Source organism: Malus sylvestris, chromosome 16 (genome assembly GCF_916048215.2).
Source record: "Malus sylvestris chromosome 16, drMalSylv7.2, whole genome shotgun sequence".
Taxonomy (NCBI): domain Eukaryota; kingdom Viridiplantae; phylum Streptophyta; class Magnoliopsida; order Rosales; family Rosaceae; genus Malus; species Malus sylvestris.
The window spans coordinates 16032853-16051285 of record NC_062275.1 but is presented as its reverse complement, the minus strand read 5'-3'; the positions used below and the strand labels follow the sequence as shown (position 1 = coordinate 16051285).

The 18433-nt window shown below is 37.9% G+C and overlaps 1 protein-coding gene and 1 long non-coding RNA gene across 2 annotated transcripts; one reads left to right on the top strand and one right to left on the bottom strand.

Moving 5' to 3' along the window:
• Positions 1–903: 903 nt before the first annotated feature.
• Positions 904–2564, top strand: LOC126608733 (uncharacterized). The gene is made up of 3 exons (XR_007617950.1): positions 904–931; positions 1452–1510; positions 2364–2564. It is a non-coding gene; the product is annotated as an uncharacterized LOC126608733 (long non-coding RNA).
• Positions 2565–13128: 10564 nt separating this feature from the next.
• On the bottom strand, positions 13129–13993 carry LOC126607013 (photosystem I reaction center subunit II, chloroplastic-like). Its single transcript, XM_050274429.1, has one exon. The coding sequence runs from the start codon at positions 13894–13896 to the stop codon at positions 13255–13257; it is 642 nt and encodes a 213-aa protein (XP_050130386.1). The 5' UTR covers positions 13897–13993; the 3' UTR covers positions 13129–13254.
• Between the last annotated feature and the right edge of the window lie 4440 nt (positions 13994–18433).

Here is an 18433-nt window from a genome sequence, read left to right as displayed (position 1 = left end):
CAGCCCGTCCCTAATTTTAAGAGTTTTTAAAGTTTTAATAAAGGATTTTACAAAAATGTCCTTTGAGGCACGCACATTATTTGAGGTTAATCGTTGTGTCGTGCCATCTAAGATTCGTTTTCTTGACATATCCTCGTAGTATTCATCACTATGGTCATGTGGGCGCTGACGGTTCGTGATTTGGAGTTATATCGAAAAAGTATTAACGTTTGAAATTTGGGATTTTAAGGAATTATAATTTTAGTAAAATCTAGAATTTTCTTTTATGAAAATGGACAGCCCAGATTTAATGAAGAATTAAATGGATGGTTAGGATGAGAGAAAGAAGGATTTTGTGTGTGTGTGTATGTGAAGAAAAAGAAGAAGCTGTCGGGAAGGAAGGAAACCAGAGACAGAAACGGGATTGGGCAAGGCTGCCCAATCTGGAAACAAGAAGATGAGGCCGAATGGGGGGGAGAGAGAGAAAGTTGAGTGACGAATCAGGGAAGAGAACACGAGGGAAAAGAGAGAAGAAGAAAAGGAGGGAACCCAGCCGGGTTAACCCGTTCCTCCCGCGAACCCGCACGACCCAGAGGGATTTCCGGCCAAATTTGGCCATTTTTCAGGTGATTTTTACCCAGTTTTCACTTGGTATCATCATAGCACCATCCCAGCTTCCATTTCCACCTGAGTTTGATGGTCATTGGTCGTGATTTCACGACAAAAGTTCATGTCGAGCCCGAGGGCACCCACGGTGGAATCCGCCAATTCTGAAGCAATTTCTTTCAATTGACACTACTCATACACTTCCCTTGAGGCCTAGAACAATGCCCAATCGTTGGTTGGAGCGGCGGAGTTGAATTGAAGTCGAATTGAAGATCACCCATTTCTAGGGTCTGCATGGTTTTGATGGAATTGGAGCCTTTCCAGGCCAAATTGGCCTTGGCCTCAGGTATAAAGTTTACTCTACTCATTGAGATCTTCAATTCTGTATTTTTTGAGAATTTTTGGCATGTGTTTAAGGTTCTAGGTTCAGTTTTGATAATTGATGGACGTAAATTGAATAATTGAACCTAAGTTCGTTACGATTCGTGGTTAGGTGAAAATGTGAATTGACGATCTGACCGTTGAATCGTCACCAAACTTTGATACGTTGTAATACGTAATATTTGAGGATTATAGGAATTTACAGACTGGGAATCCAATTTACGGATCTTCCGGAATTGGAGTTGTAAGTTCATAAAATAGAATGTTAACCGTCACTTGGTTTTGGAAATTGACGGAGATCCGACCGTTGGATGGTAATGAAATTTTAGGATGTTGTCCTAGAGGTATATTGTGGACCTCTGGAAGTTATGGATTTGAAATGTGAGTTGCAGATCTTCCGGATCGAACTGCGTAGTGACGTGTTTTATATAAGTTATATATTCTATCGATATGATTTCTGAGGTTGGATTTGATTATTGTTCTAGGCGCCGATCGTCATGACGCCTTAATGTGTTGTGCTAGGGAGTTGTTGGGCGAACTCCAGGTGAGTGGGCAGTACCTTCTATTTATACCTATATACTATGAATTTTCCCAGAAATTGAGTTTTAATGAAAGTATGTTTCTAAAATGCCATGCATGCATAATATGAATGATATGAATGATATGAGTTATATGAATTGATAATTGATGCATATATATATATATATATATATATGTGAATTGGTGCTGTGGACGCACAGGTAAGTATCAGGTGAGTTTTATATTATTCATGTGAATCATTGATGATGTATATTATATTGATAGCTCATAACCTGCAATCACGGTGTTAGTGCTTACATTATTCACCTCGCACCGCACGCTCACCTTGGATCCAAGTAGGTGCATGTCGTACAGACCATGAGAGGGTTCCGACATGTCGTACAGACCATGAGAGGGTTCCGACTGATAGGTGACCTTAGATTATGTGCACAGATTATTGATGAGAGAAGCACTAGAGCGTATTATTACACCATTCATGTCGTACAGACTACTTCAGGTAGTTCCGACTTATATGCAGTGTAGTGCCGTACAGGTCACCGAGGTGACTACGGTTGGATTGGATAGTGAGCTATAGAATTAACAGTACAGGACCAGCTGCAGGGTCTCCGGTTAATTTATTATTTCACCTGTTACATTGATGCATCATTCATTCTGTTTTTGAAATTATTACATGGCATACTTTCTGGTTTTTGAGAAAAATTGATGATTTGAGATTTATGAAAAGTAATATGCTATTATGCTATTTTCTGGGAAAGTATACAGATTTTACAGCGAGGGGTTAGAAATGTTTTAAATGAAAAGTTTTCGAAAAACTTTGTTTTACTGACCCCACTCAATTTTGTTTTGCGCCCCTCCAGGTTCTAGATAGCAGAGCTTTGGTGGCCACGAGGAATCCAACGGTGTTCTGACAGAATTCACAAAAGTAGGACTCACCCTCGGGTGTTTCATCTTAGTAATTGTATTTTTAAAGCTTCCGAACTGTGTAAATGGTTACGTCACTCTCACGTGACGGCCAGCATGCCCTCCTTCGGGACGGGGTGTGTCAGTTGGTATCAGAGCCTAGGTTGCAGTCCTGGACATCTTGAGAATTCCCTAGTGTCTTCTGTCAGAACTTTATCGCCTCGTGGATAGCCACTTTGTTCCGATGAGCTTAGCTTCCCTGATTTAACTTAGTTATGGGAACTACTAATGTGATTCAGTCTATTACCCAAAGGATTCCTTTTGAGACTGTGTATAAGTTGAATTTGAATCACCTTATGGAAATGAAAGACTGGAGGGAGCAGATCGATGGCTTAATCATTTGGAAAAGGCGTTTCAGATTCTGAAAGTTAAAGGAATCTTTCTTTTGAAAGGTAGGTCGAGATGACTACCTGGTTTCTGAGTATTGAAATTGCATCCTGGTGGAGATAGGAGTCTTATACGATGTCACCGGAGGGAACAGCTGAAGGAGAATTGTTTAAAGAGTTGTTTAAGAAAAGGTTTATTCCTCTGGCATATATGGACGGTAAGAAACAAGAGTTTACAATTTGAGACGAGGAAAAGAATGAAAATCAAAGGAAAGATGACCAAGGTAAAGGTCATGTGTCTCAAGAACCTCGCAAGACTTAGAGCTTTAAAAGAATTTGAGTTAATTCTAGTTCTGCCAGCAGAGATTTTTAGTATCATTGGTCAGATGCAGGGTGGTAGATTTACTGGAGATCTTAGATTACAGAGGCGAGGTGACTCTGGTAGAGGGAATGTACCTTTGTGCCGTAAGTGCAATAGCATACACTTTGGAGAGTGTAGACGAGAAAGCAGATGATGCTTTACATGTGGACAAATGGGACATAGAGCTACAAGATACTCATAATCTTTCGGGCTTGATCATGGGCACGTTAAACATTCTTGGTTACTTTGCTAGAGTTTTAATTGATTGTGATGCGGAAATTTGATGTTATTGTCGATGTTGCCCAAGAAAGTAGTGAATGAGCACGATCGAGGAGTGTATATGTATTTCTAATGAAGAGCAAAATGATAATATTGCACCCTTAAGAATTGTTGCTTACTTATCGAGACGACAGTGAGTTATCGTTATTGCGGGCTACACACCGTAATATCCATAACTTATTTGTTGGATTCCTTAAGCAAGTAAACAGGTAGGTCATTCTATGTCAGTTATGATTATTCAGGGTGTCCAGTGATGGTGGAAGAAGTAGTTATGCCAGCGAATCTTATCCCGTTAGACATTATGGATTTTGAGGTGATTTTAGGCACAAATTGGTTGCATTATAATCGTGTCAATATGGATTGCTACGGGAAATCAGTTACTTCCCATTGTCTTGGATTATTCGAGGTTACTTTTGTGAGTGAGCAAAGTAGAGTGAGGCGTACCGTTATTTCTGTTGTGAGAGCAAAGAGATTGTTATCAAAAGGTTGCCAAGGATACCTAGCTCATGTGGTGTTGCAGGATCGTACTCCTAGTATTTTGGATGGCGTACGAGTGGTAGACATTTTCCTAATGTTTTTCCGGAATGATTTACATGGATTGCCATCAGACAGAGAAGTGGTGTTCACTATTGAATTGTCTCCAAGTACAGACTTTATGCTATAGATTGGTTCCTACAGAGTTAAAGGAATTGAAAATTCAGTCACAAGAATTGGTTGATAAAGGTTTCAGTCAACCTAGTACGTTACTTTGGAAAACCCCAGCTTTGTTTATAAGGAAGAAAGACGGGACCTTAAGAATATGTATGGATATTAGGTAATTGAATCGGGTAACGAGTAAGAACCGTTATCCATTGCCGTGCACTGATGATAGTTTGATCAGCTTAGAGGTGCCTATGTGTTTTCAAGGAAAGAGTTGAGGTCTGGTATACTCTTAACTGAAAGTAAAGCATGCTAGTCAGCTTGAGTTGGTGTTGCAATGTTTGAGGGAACATTGGTAGTATGCAAAGTTTGACAAATGTCAATTTTGGACGAATCAAGTGATATTTTTGGGACTTGTGATATCTGCACAAGGTATTCAAGTAGATCCTCAATGAGTGACAACTGGGGAGAATTGGGAACAACCTCGAACCGTCACTGAGGTACTGAGTTTTCTTGGTCTAGCAGGCTACTATAGACGTTTGTAAAGGATTTTTCAATCATTGCTTTGCCATTGACAGGATCGACTAGAAAAGAGGTTAAGTTTGAGTGGATGAAATTGTGAGCAAGGTTTCAGCAGTTGAAGTATTATCTCACTCACACGCCTGTTTTAACGCTTCCAGGTTATAGCGGTAATTATGAGGTTTATAGTGATGCTACGTTGGATGTTCTTGAATGCGCGTTGATGCAGCATGGTATGGTGATTACCTATGTTTCACGGCAATTGAAACTTCATGAGATGAATTACCCTAATTATGATTTGGAATTAGCAGCTATCATCTTTGCTTTGAAGATTTGGAGACATTGTCTTTATGGGAAGAAAAGTGCAAGATTTTTACGAATCAAAAGAGTATCCAATATCTGTTTATTCAGAGGTATCTTAATCTTAGGCAATGAAGGTGGATTGAGTTGCTTAGTGATTATGATTGTACGACCAGGATGATCGTGCAAATGTTGTGGCCAATGCTTTTAGTAGGAAGACCCCAGTGAGAATTAATGCTTGGTACGATTGCCATGTTCATCTTCTTGTGGATTTGAGATTTACTGGAGTAAAGTTGGGAATGGAAGATCGAAAAGAAAATGTACTTGCTAATTTTCAAGTTAGGCCTATTTGGTAGGTTGTACTCGAGACTCAAGCGTTTGACGAAGAAATTCAAGAATTTATTTAAAGCAAGGAATAACGGGAAAAAGAAAGACCTCAGAGTTAGAGAATCAGATGACAAGCTTATGCAAGAGAACAAGGTGTTTATACCTAATGTTATGGAATTAAAGGAAGCAATTTTGGAATTTGCGTACTGTTCAACTTATACAAGGCATCCTGAAGGTATTAAAATGTATCATATCATTCGAACATTTTACTATTGACCGAGTATGAAAAGAGAAATGGTGGAGTATGTAAGTAGGCGTATCATCCGTCAGCAGGTTAAAGCGGAAATGAGAAAATATTAATATAGATTATGTGTGCAAGTTTCCTCGTTCATGAGATGGTTATGATGAAATTGAGGTGATTATTGATTGGCTTACTAAATCAGCGCAATATTCTTCAATGAAAAAGCAGTAACCTTTCCAGAAGTGCAACAGTTATTTATCTGTCTTATGGAAAAGAGATTTGGGCTTACGGATCTATTGAACTTCTTGGGTATGTTGGTCCTTTCAGTTTGTTCCCTAGAGCAACGCCATAAGGCCGTGGAAAGCTGTGTCTTGTGTTTCGAAATTGTTAGAATTGTGGACGGATGGTATTCAAGGCCCTGAGTTAGTGGAGGAGACTACTCGGAATATTCAAGTAATTAAGTCTAACCTGAAAGTGGGCCATGGTTGATAGAAAAGCTTTACCGATAGACATGCCACTGATCGAGTGTATAATGTAGGTGATTGAGTATTTCTGAAGCTTTAACCTTGGAAAGGTGGGGTTCGGTTCGAGAAGAAAGGTAAGTTAAGTCCTAGGTACATCAGACCATATGTGACCATCGAGAGAGTCAGTGAAGTTGCTTACAGGCTTGAGTTGCCTCCAGAGTTGTCGAAAGTGCATAATGTGTTCCAGGTTTCCATGCTTCGATATTATGATTCAGATCCTTCACATATGATTCCTCTTTAATCTTTGGAAGTTAATCTGGATTTGATTTATGATGAGGAACCAATGATTATCTTGGATTGGAAGGACAAGATCTAAGGAATAAAACAGTGAAGTTAGTGAAAGTTTTATGGAGGAATCATTCAGCAGAAGAAACTACTTGGGAGACAAAAGATCGAATGAGTGAGATGTGTTTCAGGTTGTCCTATGGATATTGATGGATTGTAAAGATTGTGTAAATTTCGAGGACGAAATTTTTTTTAAGGTGGGTAGATTGTGACAGCCCGTCCCTAATTTTAAGAGTTTTTAAAGTTTTAATAAAGGATTTTACAAAAATGTCCTTTGAGGCACGCACATTATTCGAGGTTAATCGTTGTGTCGTGCCATCTAAGATTCGTTTTCTTGACATATCCTCGTAGTATTCGTCACTACGGTCATGTGGGCGCTGACGGTTCGTGATTTGGAGTTATACCGAAAAAGTTATTAACGTTTGAAATTTGGGATTTTAAGGAATTATAATTTTAGTAAAATCTAGAATTTTCTTTTATGAAAATGGACGGCCCAGATTTAATGAAGAATTAAATGGATGGTTGGGATGAGAGAAAGAAGGATTTTGTGTGTGTGTGTATGTGAAGAAAAAGAAGAAGCTGTCGGGGAGGAAGGAAAACAGAGACAGAAACGGGATTGGGCAAGGCTGCCTAATCTGGAAACAAGAAGATGAGGCCGAATGGGGGGGGGGGGGAGAGAGAAAGTTGAGTGACGAATCAGGGAAGAGAACAGGAGGGAAATGAGAGAAGAAGAAAATGAGGGAACCCAGCCGGGTTAACTCGTTCCTCCCGCGGACCCGCACAACCCAGAGGGATTTCCGGCCAAATTTGGCCATTTTTCAGGCGATTTTTACCCAATTTTCACTTGGTATCATCATGGCATCATCCCAGCTTCCATTTCCACCTGAGTTTGATGGTCATTGGTCGTGATTTCACGACAAAAGTTCATGTCGAGCCCGAGGGCACCCACGGTGGAATCTGCCAATTCTGAAGCAATTTCTTCCAATTGACACTACTCATACACTTCCCTTGAGGCCTAGAACAATACCCAATCGTTGGTTGGAGCGGCGAAGTTGAATTGAAGTCGAATTGAAGATTACCCATTTCTAGGGTCCGCACGGTTTTGATGGAATTGGAGCCTTTCCAGGCCAAATTGGCCTTGGCCTCAGGTATAAAGTTTACTTTACTCATTGAGATCTTCAATTCTGTATTTTTTGTGAATTTTTGGAAATAGTTCGATTTTCCGGCAAACCGGGGCGGCCAACTGCCACCCGCGGCAGCCTGTGCGGCGGCGCGTGGCCAATGGCCCGCCAATATCATTCTTGGCATGTGTTTAAGGTTCTAGGTTCAGTTTTGATAATTGATGGACGTAAATTGAATAATTGAACCTAAGTTCGTTACGATTCGTGGTTAGGTGAAAATGTGAATTGACGATCCGACCGTTGGATCGTCACCAAACTTTGGTACGTTGTAATACGTAATATTTGAGGATTATAGGAACTTACGGACTGGGAATCCAATTTACGGATCTTCCGGAATTGGAGTTGTAAGTTCATAAAATATAATGTTAACCGTCACTTGGTTTCGGAAATTGATGGAGATCCGACCGTTGGATGGTAATGAAATTTTAGGATGTTGTCCTAGAGGTATATTGTGGACCTCTGGAAGTTATGGATTTGAAATGTGAGTTGCAGATCTTCCGGATCGAACTGCGTAGTGACGTGTTTTATATAAGTTATATATTCTATCGATATGATTTCTGAGGTTGGATTTGATTATTGTTCTAGGCGCCGATCATCTTGATGCCTTGATGTGTTGTGCTAGGGAGTTGTTGGGCGAACTCCAGGTGAGTGGGCAGTACCTTCTATTTATACCTATATACTATGAATTTTCCCAGAAATTGAGTTTTAATGAAAGTATGTTTCTAAAATGCCATGCATGCATAATATGAATGATATGAATGATATGAGTTATATGAATTGATAATTGATGCATATATATATATATATGTGAATTGGTGCTGTGGACGCACAGGTAAGTATCAGGTGAGTTTTATATTATTCATGTGAATCATTGATGATGTATATTATATTGATAGCTCATAACCTGCAATCATGGTGTTAGTGCTTACATTATTCACCTCGCACCGTACGCTCACCTTGGATCCAAGTAGGTGCATGTCGTACAGACCATGAGAGGGTTCCGACATGTCGTACAGACCATGAGAGGGTTCCGACTGATAGGTGATCTTAGATTATGTGCACAGATTATTGATGAGAGAAGCACTAGAGCGTATTATTACACCATTCATGTCGTACAGACTACTTCAGGTAGTTCCGACTTATATGCAGTGTAGTGTTGTACAGGTCACCGAGGTGACTCCGGTTGGATTGGATAGTGAGCTATAGAATTAACAGTACAGGACCAGCTGCAGGGTCTCCGGTTAATTTATTATTTCACCTGTTACATTTATGCATCATTCATTCTGTTTTTGAAATTATTACATGGCATACTTTCTGGTTTTTGAGAAAAATTGATGATTTGAGATTTATGAAAAGTAATATGCTATTATGCTATTTTCTGGGAAAGTATACAGATTTTACAGCGAGGGGTTAGAAATGTTTTAAATGAAAAGTTTTCGAAAAACTTTGTTTTACTGACCCCACTCAATTTTGTTTTGCGCCCCTCCAGGTTCTAGATAGCAGAGCTTTGGTGGCCACGAGGAATCCAACGATGTTCTGACAGAATTCACAAAAGTAGGACTCACCCTCGGGTGTTTCATCTTAGTAATTGTATTTTTAAAGCTTCCGAACTGTGTAAATGGTTACGTCATTCTCACGTGACGGCCAGCATGCCCTCCTTCGGGACGGGGTGTGTCATTAACCGACATTGAATAACATATAGATACATAAAATAATTATTATGCTGTCACCCATAAGCGACACCAAATAAATTGAAAATAATAAAAAATCTTTTTTCCGTTTTTCGTTAATAATAATTTTAAAAAATTATATAAAATAAATCCCACCATATGTCAATGAAAAAACAAACAATTTTAAGCAAACTTCATATTAAATTTCTACCAACTATATATTAAATTTAAAATTAACTACAATTCCTAAAAATGTACAAACCTATACAAATTCTTCCCGAACTCTTGCAAAAGATTTTGAACCGGTTGTGTGGTTCATATTTTCAACTGTTGATTATACTTATTTTATTTCGGTAATCTCTTGAAAAATAAAAGAATTTATTAGACAAATTTCAAGGTATAATAAAATAAATCATGAAACGTTTACCTTAATTTTTTCTTTATTCCAGTATGCCACCATCAGAATATTTATGTAATCTCTAACCTCTGCCGCTACATGTTTCGAAAATGCACTAGAATTATCACTAATGCATTTTCCAGACGAATCAAATGAACAAGCTTGTTCTTTCCAATTCAGAAATGAGGGTCCGTGTCTCCATTGAGTTATAAATACAGAAAAAACAATTAAAAACCAAGAAACAAAAATAAATTTTCAATTTAAGCATAAAACTAGCTAAAATACAAAATAGAAACTAAAATTAATAATCATAATAATTTAAAAATGAACCACCTTCGAGCTTTTCCTCTTCGAATTGGAGTTCCTCAGAATGTTGATCTTCAAAATGGTGATCCATAGCAAATCGGGAAGGAGAAGAGGAAAAACTGAAAAGGATGAAGAAAGGGACGCACAGATGAAATGGGGAAGGAGAAGAAGAAAGACTGAAATTGGGGGAGAAATGAAAGCATGGATGAAATGGGAAAGAGAGGGGTTTAAATATGGGTACTTAGTTGGCGTCGTTTTAAACTGACATGGATTGACTGACGTTGAATTAAAAGCCACTGGTGTCGAATTAAATGTACATGGCGTCGATTTTAACCGACGCCAACTTGACACACTTTACTGATATTCATGTCGAGTTAAATGAACCAGTCAACTTTCTGACACCCTTTATTGAAAATACAGCGTAATTAAATTAATGTTGGTGTCGGTTTTAACTGACACTAACTTTTGACACACTTTTTGAAGTTCACATAGCGTCGGTTTAATAAAACTTACGTCGAATTAAAAGATTATAACGTCAGTTCAAACTGACACTAAGTTTAACCCAAATTTCCTGTGCAAAACAAGCAGGAAATTTCCTGCCTAATATTTCAAGAGTTCCATCCATTTCCCGACTAATGTTTGGGAAATTTCCAGCCTCCATTTCCCGCCTAATATTTAACCCAAAGAAAAAAGATAACCAATTTTTTTTTTTTTTTTTATTATTTTTTTTTATTTTGTGTTATCTCATATAACATTTTAAGATTTTAATAAATAAAATTTAACTTGAATAAAATACGTAATAAAAAACATAAATATAATTTTATTTTAAAATATCATCACATACAAATTGAAACATAGTCTAATTAATACTTAAAATATATAAAATAATTAATATATTTATTCCAAGTCATCATCTGTTAGGTCGTTGTCGGTATTGGCATAATTAACTAACTTAGTAGGCAACGACAATGATTCATGAAAATGAGTCTCTTCCACGTTGTTAGGATATTTTCATTGTCAAGTATCTGATCTCGAAGCATATTCAAACAAGTTTGATGGTTGGATTGTTGAAATTAATTTCGTATACTGTGTAACCCATCAAAATGATAGATTCACTAACACTTAAGAGTTTATTTATACTTTCATTAAGTATAACATATGATTTTGTGGCATCCATTAGTGTAAATATTTTAAATTGAAGATTGAATTCATTCATTGTATTCACATAGGGTCAAGAAGTGTAGCTACAAAAAATAATCAAAATCGGAGTTAAAATAACCGTTAAATAGTGATTTTTTGTTTTATAACTGTCGACAAGTTTTGTCCTGTTACTTGATCTTTGAATGTTTTTTTTTTGCGATTTTTGGCGTATGCGATCTCGAAGCATATAAAAATAAGTTTGACGGTTGGATCGTTAAAATTAGTTTCATAGAATGCGTATCCCATCAAAACGATAGATTCACTAACACATAGAGTTTATTTATACTTTCATTAAGTATAACATAAGATTACTAGTGTAAATATTTTAAATTGAAGATTGAATTCATTCATTGTATTCATATAGGGTCAAGGAGTGTAGGTGTAAAAAAATCATCAAAATTGGAGTTAAAATAACCGTTAAATCGTTATTTTTCGTTTATAACAGTCAAATAAATGAAAAATATAAACAAGTTTGACGGTTGGATCGTTGAATAAACGAAAAATCACGATTTAACAGTTATTTTAACTCCGATTTTGATGATTTTTTTACAGCTACACTCCTTGACCCTATATGAATACAATGAATGAATTCAATCTTCAATTTAAAATATTTGCACTAGTGGATACTACAAAATCTTATGTTATACTTAATGAAAGTATAAATAAACTCTAAGTGTTAGTGAATCTATCGTTTTGATGGGATACACATCCTACAAAACTAATTTCAATGATCTAACCGTCAAACTTGTTTATATATGCTTTGAGATCGCATACACCAACAATAGCAAAAAACAAACATTCAGAGATCAAGTAATGAGACAAAACTTTTCGACGGTTATAAATAAAAAATCACGATTTAACGGTTATTTTAACTCCGATTTTGATTATTTTTTTACAGCTACACTCCTTGATCCTATATGAATACAATGAACTAATTTGATCGTCAATTTAAAATATTTATAAAAGTGGATACCACAATGATCGATGAAAATTGAGGATTTTGTAAAAGGAATAACATGCAAGCTTTGAGTTCCATTGGCAAGGTTTAAACTTTTGAGAAAGGCTTCACAACCTTGAAAACAAAAACTCTTTTATTTTGCATATCCTTGCACATTTAACATTTAGTAATAGAGTAGTAGTGTATGGATGTTTGTTTATTAGACTCTTATTTTCGAGTGTAGATGTAGCACTTAAATGACAAATGTGTTTTAATGTTTTGAAGTAATATTTATGTGGCAATGTGTGGTATGTGCAAATTTAAGAAAAAAAAAATAATTTCTTAACGGATCATAACGGGTCGCCTCTTAGGGTGCGTTTGGTACGCGGGACGGGACGGGACGGAACGGGACGAAGCGTTCCGTCCCGCGTTTGGTGCGCTAAAAATGGGTGGAACGGGCTGTTCCACGGGACAGATTTTGGGTGTTTTTGCGTTCCACCTCCCCCCTGGAACGGGTTTGTTCCACGTATGTGGAACACAATGTTTTACCATTTTAAGACAAATATACCCCATGTCTTTTTCAAAAATTACACCTTCGTTCCGTCCCGTCCCGTCCCGTCTCGTCTGCGTACCAAACGAACCCTTAAGGACCCATTAAGATAATGGTTGAGACACAACACGACCCTTTAAGATAACAAGTGTTACACGAAAACGATAAACACAACCTGTTTGCCAGGCCTAGTTGCGTGTCACCTCATAAACTCATCCTTAACAAAGATGCAAGAGAGGAAGAAGAAAACATGGGGGATAGTATATAAAGACCATCAATCTGTCGCTTACAACTGACACCGGGTTTCAAAATATTAGAAAAATAAAATCTATGTCGCTCAAAGCTGATGCAGGCTTTAAAATATTTAAAAACAATAATTAGTGTCGGCTAGAAGCGACACCAATACTTTATGTCGGTTAAAAGCGACATAGACAGTTTATGACGCTTACAAGCAACAGTAAATCCGACGTCATGTTCAGTCGGTGTCGCAAATGTCTTGTCCACCACTATATTATATTAAAGCGACATCACCTAGTGACACAATAAGTCCATTTTGTAGTAGTGACAGTATAATAATCTATGGAAATATATAACATATATAAATTAAAATAGAAAACATATTGACCCAAATCATGTCACTGAAGTTGCATTTTAATGAAATCAAATTACAAGAAGCACAAATTATACTCACATAGTCATCATCATGATCTTAAATACATTGCAAATTACACAAATCAATATCATGATCATATGTCATAGACTTGCTTGCCGGTGAACTTGACCTCAATTGGGTTGACATTCTTCCCAATCGACCTAAAGTTCTGGCCAACCCCTTGGCGCCCAGGGTTCACCTTCTCAGGGTACACACCATCCTTGGGGTGCAAGTATTGGACCTCCCCGTTAGGGAAAACCCTGTAAAACTGGTACTTGATCTTGTACTTTGACCTCAGCCTTGTCCCAAGAGCCAAGCACTGCTCTTTCCTAGCCAGTTTCAACAAGTTAGGACCCTCCCTCATGATGGCTGCTCCGCCGGTCGGCATCTCAAAAATCTGCTCCTTTGGTGACTCCCATGTGATCACGTAAAACTCTTCCTCCTGCGCTTTCCTCAACAGCCCGCCGGTGCTGCCGCCAAAGATCGGCGAGGGAGTTGTTGGGTCCAGCTCGGGTGGGGTGAATCCTACCGGAGCCTCCTCTTTCGTGGTGGTCACGGTTTTCTCTTCAGCGGAGGCATTAATCCTCATTGTTCTTGTGGTGGAAAGCTTGAGTGGCTTGGGGGGCATGAAGGAGGAGGAGACTGATTGCTTCCATGGGGCGGTTGTACGGTCGGCGGTGGTCTTTGGGACTGAGGGGGTTGGGGTGAAGAGGCTGGCTTGTGTTGCCATGGCCATGAGGGACTAGAGAGAGAGTGGTATAGTTGTGGGTGGTTTGTGTTGTGTTGTGCGGTAGTATAATTTTTTCGGGGGTTATGGGGTAATGGAGATTTTGAATGGGAGTTTGCAGGGATTTGATGTGGGTGGTGAGGATTTGGGTTTGGATAAGGTGATAAGGGTTCGGCCAATCAGAACATGTGATTCTGATACGTTGCCCTACCTGTGACTCAGGGCTCATCTTTGCTTTTGTTTCTTCTTTTTGCATATCTTAATTAGTTTGGTCAACTTGTAAATTCATAAGGAGACACCAAAAATTGCGATTTTTATATATATATATATTTTTTATATTAGATGAACAGTTAGTTGATGAAATAAAAACAATTTAAGCTGTGATCATTTTCATGTTTAAAATGAGGTTATATTGATGCGTGTTGTGAGTATTAGTTTGTGGATTCTCAAATAGTTTAACCTTTCAAACAGCTGTTGTTTTATAGGCAGGCAATCAAGCCTCTTCTGCCTTTGAATTTGAGGGCCAAAGCCCTTTTTATCTACTCTTTGCCTTCTTTTTGCTTGAGGGACGTCTTAACTAATTAAGGATTTAAGATGAAAAAGAAAAAAAAAAAAAATCTCATGTACATGTAACACAAAATCTAAGCTAGAGTGCGTCAAATTGTCAATCCATGTTACTAGCGCAATTGGTTTAACATAAGATGAAGGCTATCTCAGCCAATCAAGTTTCAATTATGTTCTACAATCAAACCAACTAACATGTTATATTGGGGGAGAATGCAATCGAACACTATATCTCTAGTCCATAGCTGAACTGTTATCACTTGTGTCCACACCCTGCATATTATTTATACTTAGAAAAAGACACCTGGATTACTTCTGTTTGATAGATTTTATCCCTAAAAATTGACAAATTAATCATCCAGATAAGTAAGCATTGGTTCCTAAAAATTGGAGTTTTGTCGCTAAGAAAAATTTCATGAATTGGCCATTTAGTACTCAGCGTAGTGGTATTTCTCTTCACTTGTAAGTATGAGGTTTTAGGCTTGATTCTCACCAAAGACGAATTTGAACCAAATTATTGCTAGCCTATTGTGAAGCTAAGTCCACCGGGCCACGCCCCTTTAGTGTAGATTATATCGTTGTTAAAAAAAAAAAAATTAGGAATAAAAGTTCTAACTAATTTACCCAAAAGGATCATTGCTCCACGGTCTGACATATTTACGACCAAATCATATGACCAATATGCTCAAATATAAGCATACTTATGTACATACATATCTCTAATATTAGAAAGCCAGAAGTGAGTTTTAGTGTCTCAGGGCTTCACCATAAAAAATTGAACAAAAAAGTCCCTATAACAAAAAAATTCAAACCTTACCCAAAATAAAAGAACAAAATTCGTAGGGATAATTTTGTCATAAAAAATAGATACAAAAAAACTAAAACAAAAGAAAAATTATTGGAAAAGAGAAATAAGGAAAATAAATAATTAAGACGTGCACATTCTCATCCCATGTTCTGCCCACGTAATTAATCAACGAAAACTGCAAAAGTGGTTTGCTGAATCAATGGGCATTAATAAGAACCACCCTCATGTCCATACACCCATCCCTCTCTCTATGTGAATCGCGGTTATAATTTTTGTGTTTGTAGGGTTTTGTTGCGAAGCCAGAGACTTTACTAGATGAAATGGTTAATTGGATGGTGTGGCATTGCACGATTCATGACCTAAGTGCTTTGACTTATAGGGCACTATTAATTTAACTGTTTTAAGTTTTTTTTTAATTTTTTTATGGTAATATTTTCACTCAAAACTAAATTAAGGTTAAAGAACTATGATGACATCGAGGGGAACTATAACCTGGTGTCTGTAATTCCATTATCCATTGGAGCAAGCGATAATCGCAAAATGTCTCTGATAAGGTCCCGGCCACTGACTGCGGAACCCGAGACTTGGCGGTTTCCGGTGAAATTGGGGGTGTCTGATTTGAAGAGATGAAGGTTTGAAAGGTGGATATTAGTGTCAATTTATGTTTATATTTCCTTTTTCTCCTAATTCATGTTTTTAACATCAAATTTTCATTCTTTTAGCATCTCCAAATTGGTGGTTAATATATGGGTAGGTCGTTTTCTTGCAGTTCTGATTTCATATACTGTGAGGATGAAAAGGATGAAAACAATTTCAATGAAGAGGGCATTCGACACTTAATTTAAGAGCTTCCCTCAACATAACATTATTAGAATTTAATATTGTTTTGTATTTTTGTTTTTGTTTTTGTCCACTTTCGTCTAGCTTGCAGGGAGTAAAGGACTAAAAAATGTAGTAAATCACCATGCAGACACCACTATAAGTCTACAACTGCACGTTGCGGCTTGAAGCAAAATCCACTCTTCCATTTTAACCTCTGGCCAGTGTAAAACTCCTCCCTATGACTTATTGTGACAACCCATTCCTAATTTTACGATTTTATAAATTTTGAAAGAGTGATTTGACGAAAATGTCCCTAGAGGAGAGATTGTTGACTTTCATTGACCGTCATTTCGTGACCTGTATGGACTATTATTTTATCATATTCACAAATTACTCAATGGTACGAATGCATAGGCGTAAGCGGAACTGAATTTGGAGTTACGACGAAGATTTTACAAATTATAGAGCATGATGGGCGTTTTGGTAAATTCATGTTACATGAGAAATTTTTTTGTATTTTCATTGGTGACTGTTGAGCTAAAATTGTACATAATATGTAAACAATAATTCACTCGACACGATTTCACCCTCGTTCATTTTTCCGAAGAGAGTTTTATTAATTTGAGTTCAACCCATTATAGACTATGCATCTCACTTTTCTTAAAAGGGTTTTATTAATTTGAGTTCGACCCATTCTAGACTATGCGTCTATTAACTACAATCCTTCATTAAAAAGGAAAAACCCTTTGATTCCAATATGAATAAATCATAACTTGAGGATTTGGGTGTTTGATTTTGCGATTGCACCTAGGTCAAGCCCTAGATTGCCTACGTACCCTCGTTGAGGGATCAAGTCACTCGTAGTTCTTTATGTATTTTTATTTATTTATTTTTAATTTGTGAAAATATATGGTTCAATAGTGACTTTGAGCTGTAAGACATGTGGGGCCCACATCTCACTCTTTCCCTCTCTCATGTGTCTTCCAATCTCCAGAAAACACATTTTTTTTTCCTACTATCCACTCATTTGTTGCCACCTCATCTCCTTCCCTCATTTCACTCCATCTCATCTCTCTGCTCCATCTCATGTCTTTCTCTATGCAAGTGCAGAGAAACCGCGAATACCACCCTCGCCGTTCTGACGAATACCACCACTATAAAACCTAGGCTAGTCATGAACCATCGCCAACTGCCATAATTTCCTCTCCTTTATCCCTCACCTCTCTCTCTCTCTCTTTTTCTCTCTCTCTCTCTCAGTCGTCCTCCTCATCTTTGTAGTCACGCAAACAATACCATGACGGATCACCATCGTCTTCCGTCAAAACCATCGGAACTAGACCACTAACCTCGAAGAGAGATCACCATCACCGTCATCCAGTCAGTTTAGTGCAACCTTGTTCGAGATGTGGCTGCATGGCGGCTCTGCCCACTGTTCATCGTCTCGTCCGGCAAGACTTCACTATTTTCCAACTAAGGTAGGTATCAGGAACCCCACTTTCTCGTCATTTGGGAAATATTTTAAGGTTTTAGGCCTTTGTTGTAGGGTTTGGGGATAGAAACCACTAGGGAAACACTCCCATATTTTTAGCGAGAAACCCGGCCTTTTGCAGGCTTTTTCCGACTGATCTCGACCTTGGCTCAACCTCACTTTGGTATATTTCGATTCCTTAACTCCTGAGCTTTACTTTGGCTTTTGAATTTTTGAATTTGGTTTAGAATTGAAACCGTTATAGCATTCTAAAGTTTTTCGGCCATTCTCACTTGCGATTCCGGTGTTCTTCTTCTCAGAAAACCGGCCGACCCTCGAGCCCACGAGTCAACCTGATCCGATGCAAAAAAAATGGCCTTAAGCCCAAATCCGTCCCAAAACTTGATCCAAGCTCAGTCCAAACCTTTGGGCCATTGGTCTAGCTGGCCTAGTTCTGAAATGAGCTCAGAATATTATAGGAATATTCTTTGTGTTGACTTTTTTAGAAATTTCTCGAAAACCCTTCTAAGCTAATTTCGACGTCCCGAGTCCGTTTTTGACATCCATTTAGTGAAATTTTAAAGTTTTAACGTGGTTGACAACCGTGGTGTCTCGGTTGACTTTTTAGGGTTAACTGTTGACTTTTCCATTGACTTTTTACAAAATTTATCGGGGAGCCCTCCTTAGCGTAGTTCGACGTCCTGATTTCAAATCCGTACCTTGTTTCCCCAAATTTAATTGTCTTAGTGGAGTTTTACTAATGGGTCCCAATATTATGTTTAGGTGCGATTAGTATCAAAGACTCCGATTTCCTAGCTTGAATGGATGTGACATCGCAAGTAACTGTGAGTGGGTCTTTGCCTTTAAATATTATATATTTATTT